This window comes from Nanorana parkeri, unplaced genomic scaffold (genome assembly GCF_000935625.1).
Source record: "Nanorana parkeri isolate BGI_ZX_2015 unplaced genomic scaffold, ASM93562v1 scaffold352, whole genome shotgun sequence".
Classification (NCBI taxonomy): Eukaryota; Metazoa; Chordata; class Amphibia; order Anura; family Dicroglossidae; genus Nanorana; species Nanorana parkeri.
Window position 1 is genome coordinate 1,350,052 of NW_017306620.1, and position 4,394 is coordinate 1,354,445.

At 38.7% G+C, this 4,394-nt stretch overlaps 1 protein-coding gene across 1 annotated transcript in view; it reads right to left on the reverse strand.

Annotated features, from left to right (window-relative positions):
- Window positions 1-4,041, reverse strand: part of LOC108788806 (GRB2-associated-binding protein 3-like) — a gene marked incomplete at its 5' end in the record, with an annotated part of 17,820 nt that extends 13,779 nt beyond the window's left edge. The window contains one exon of the mRNA XM_018558659.1: window positions 3,960-4,041. Within this exon, the coding sequence (XP_018414161.1) occupies window positions 3,960-4,041 (82 nt within the window). The remainder of the gene's footprint in view (window positions 1-3,959) is intronic.
- Window positions 4,042-4,394: the final 353 nt, after the last annotated feature.

Here is a 4,394-nt window from a genome sequence, read left to right on the forward strand (position 1 = left end):
CAGGCTGGTGAGACCCCCACATAGCTCTGGTGAGACCCTACAGAGCCCTGGTTAAAGCAGGGCTTGGTAGGGTCTCACCAGGGCTCTGTGGGGTTTAACCAAGACTAGTGAGACCCCACTGAAACCTACTTTAACCAGGGCTACGTCAGTGCTACAGTTTGAATTTAAAACGTATTTGTGTGAAGTGTGAAGTTAAGTCATGGATTGAACAGAAATATGAACAATTATAAAATACTTTATTATTTCATAATAAAGTAATTATAAAATAATGTCTTTGTGTTTATTTGATTCCTATTCAAGAGAATTACTTTATATATAGTCAATATAGGCACAGAGGTAAATTTTTTTAACATTTTCTAATGGTGGTGTGCCTCGTGATTTTTTTCATGAAAAAAGTGTGCCTTTGCACAAAAAAGGTTGAAAAACACTGATATAGAGAGTTTAGGTAAATAAGACTTCTTCCATGTTGGAGTAACTTGTTGATTGTTTCACACTTGTAATTATTGCGTCACATCTTTGAGAAAATTCTAGTAATTCTAGATGAATTCCTGTACAGTCCAGGGCCAAGGGGGCATGGGAAGCCAAGCAAGGCAATCTACAGACTTTAATTGGGGCCCACACATAAGACGGGTCCCAGTTTAAGCAGAAATTCCTCAGGTGCTTTGGACCCCTAATAGCGCTAACAACATTTGCCTGAAAGAATTATGCATGTCATACAGAACCATTATATCTGAATGGTCATGCTGCAGTACCCGAGGTGATACTGCATGTGACATCTACAATCCTCGCCAAACTTGCCAGTGAATAGAGCACTTGGAAGCTTTCTTTTACAAAATTGAAAAACCTTTAACAATAGATTTATAGGACTGGTCTGTCACCAAGAAAGACAGGTAGTTGATACTGTCTGTAGACACCAAAATAACTGCCTAGCTGGGAAAGGTTGCCAATTCCTCCTTCAATGTTCATGAAATCTGTACATTAGGGTTAGGCAGGCTCAGCAGTGCAGCTGTGGTGAAACTACAGATCCCATCATGCCTCTGCATGTGGATGTCAGTCATGCATGTGGCTGTCAGAGTTTCACAATGCCTAATGGGATTTGTAGCTGTTGAGGTTGACTACCCCTGCTGTAAATCATACAGGTTTTATAATTACTTAGAGCCTTTCTGTGCTCATGATTTACTACAGAAAAGGGAAGATATGTTTATAAGCCATTTAATACCCCCATCAAATAGTTCATTAAGGTCCTATTTACACCAGTTTTGTGTTTCTGCAGAACGAGCAGTAACTCAGATCACATATGTTGGTACACTGTGGTCACATTCATGGTAAATGGCACCCCAATGCACCTGCATTGCAGTTAATGCACTACCATGCATTGTGCTATGCTAGTGAAACTTGCTGCGGGGGGGGGGGGCAATTTTTTGGTCTATTGTAGTGCAGTAGGCAGCCCATTAAACAAATTGCCATAAACCACCCTGATCCTGATGTAAATGGGTTTTAAGACTGTTTATAAATTAGGATTTTTAATTTTTTTTTTACTATCTCCTTTGCTGATTACAGTGTGAACATAATATGGTTTTTATTCCTAAATGGTAACACAAACACAGAGAAAATCACAATTTGATTTTATGCTCAACACCATCTGGAGAACAAATCTACCATATATATGCGATATGTGTATATATATATCTATATCTATATCTCTATATATAGATATAGAGATATAGATATAGATATATATATATACACACACACTTGCTATTTAATTTCAGTTCATAACAGAACCTGTGTGATTCTTTTTTCTGTAATTAAATGGATGAACTAGCAATCTTGCCACTGCGACCCAACACAGCCTCCTCCCCATTTAGGCTAATGATACAAAGCAGTCACATGCAGGGAACGGTTCCTCCTTGCTGCATGTAATTACTCAAAATAGTATCCTATTGTCAGGGCAAAAATCAGCAGCCTACAACAGGATCAAAGTATGTTCTTCTTCAATTATTTCATTATACAATCTTCTTTCTACATATAATGAAATACAAATGCTACTGCTCCAGAATGTACTGTATATCGTATAGGTACAAGCAAGTCATGTTATCAGTATAGGCAGTATCAATAATTAAATATCAATGGACCATTACAAACCCTCCATGTAAATAAAATCTATTACATTCCATCTGGCAACATTCACACATATGTATTTCCCACACCTGTACAGAAACTGCATCCTTCCTAAGGCACTGTATTGCTATATGAAAGCTGTTCTATTAAGCAAAAGTACATATTGGTAGTTTTCTTCTAGGAGCTGCTACACGGGTTGTGCTGGAAAATATCGATCCACGTTACATCTTCTGCTCTGATTGTCTCCTGAATGTTTTACAGATTTATAAAAATAATCACAATTGCTTTGATGTTTGTATGATAACTTAGTAGCAATACTCTATATGGGTCACTTTAGTAACTGACATGCTGCTTTACAGCACAGAATCTACTGAATACTCCAATTCACTGATGAATATGACCTCTTATAAACCCGTCCTTTCCCTAAGAATTCATGTGTAAATGTTTTTGATGCTTTTTATCAAGGTCACACTCATCAGACATTCTTTAAAGAGCATCAATTGTTTTTGCAATGCAGGATCGTTGAAAAGAACACAGTGACATATAATAATGTGAAAACACTTTGTTGCTGCAGACATTTGATATGACTGGTGATATGTTATTACTGGAGTGTGACCAAATATCCAAGTGTGACTAATTCAAAGCAAATACATTGTAGCAGTTCACACTGCCGTCACGAGTTCACCACTGCCTTCCAGCGAAAGCTTAAACTGCATCTCTAAGGAAAACCTTACAGTGGGGAAGGGTGAGACCCTCTGTCAAGTTTTTATGGCTGCCTGACTCCCCATTGGGGAGATTAACCCCTCCACCTATACTGGGGACCATTGTTATGGAAGCAGAGAGGGAGGGCATATCCAAAATTTTGTCCCCAGAACAAGAGGTAAGGGGAAATTATTTTATTGGGGACATCTGTTCTAGGAAAAACTGTGAATTCCCCTTACATCCTGTTGTGTCTTTGGAACAATAAGTAAAGGACAATTTCCTCAATGGTACACAGACAGTGAAAAATAATAATGTGGGAGAGGTTTTATCCCTTCCCTACTCCACCCACAACTAAAAAAAGTTATGGCTTCACATATACTTTAATATGTTTTAGAAATGTATCAGAAGTGCACAGCCTAATAAGACTCAGACAGGTTCAGAAAGGGAAAACACCCATGACATAGGATTCAGAGAACACTATGGGCTTCCTAAGAAGAGAGCACATTTGTTCACTCTCTCACTCCACTATATATTCACAATAATTAGTTTAAACAGTATCTCACATCAGACAGCTATATCATAAAACAGATATATGACCCCAGCTAGGTGGTATGTCTGGACAGAATAAGGAGGGTGCACACTTATTATTCTGCTTCCTTCCTGAAACTAGGACATCACACATGGCTAAACACCATCCTGAGCTCTTGTTTTCCAACAAACCCATCATTTTCTGATAAACCCATAAATAAATACCAAGCTTCCAAGTCCTATTTCAACTTTCAGCTGCTGCCATGTTGCACCTTTCAGGTACTTACACGAACGACTTACAAGAATAGATGAACTGAAGAGTAAATGTATACTGTACATTGATAACAAGCAGTCCTCTGCTTCTTCTAAGCCTAGACTCCGCTACATGTATCTAAAATGGCAGGGCCAGCGTGGTGAATCTCTGACAACAGGAAAAGAATGGCAAGCCCATATCTAATAGGGCTAATTCCCATAGCCATATTATACATGGCTATCTAATATGCACATGCACTATGTGCATAATTGTGCAAGACACCAAGCTGTTTACAATACCAAAAAACAACAAAAAGAAAACCAAAACAAAAGAAAGGATAACATGAACTACTTACTAAGGCACTGTCCATGTTCTTGTAATTGCTGTGTGTTCTCTTATTGTGGAAAGGTTCCGCAGATCCAGCGGAGGTGGACGCACTGCAAACACAAAGGTTTAACGTTAGTAAATAACATGGAACACAGGGATGTTCAATGAAACTTCCTTGCTTTTGAGTGAAATACCACTGACAGGACCAAAAAGAGAAACAGCAAAATGTATGGTCTTAGCTTGGCCATAAATTACCAAATCCTGTCCAAATCTAATGGCTTGATGCAACAATCTTGTGCAAATGGGGCTGAAGTAGCATACCTAAATAGTAGGGCTGCGGAAATTAACGATTAATCCCTCGATTAATCGTAAAAAATTTTGATCGATCAAAATTCTTGATTGGTACTCACCTCTCCGCCGGCTTCTGGGTCTTCCGGGAGTTCCGTCGGAGATGTCCGTGACG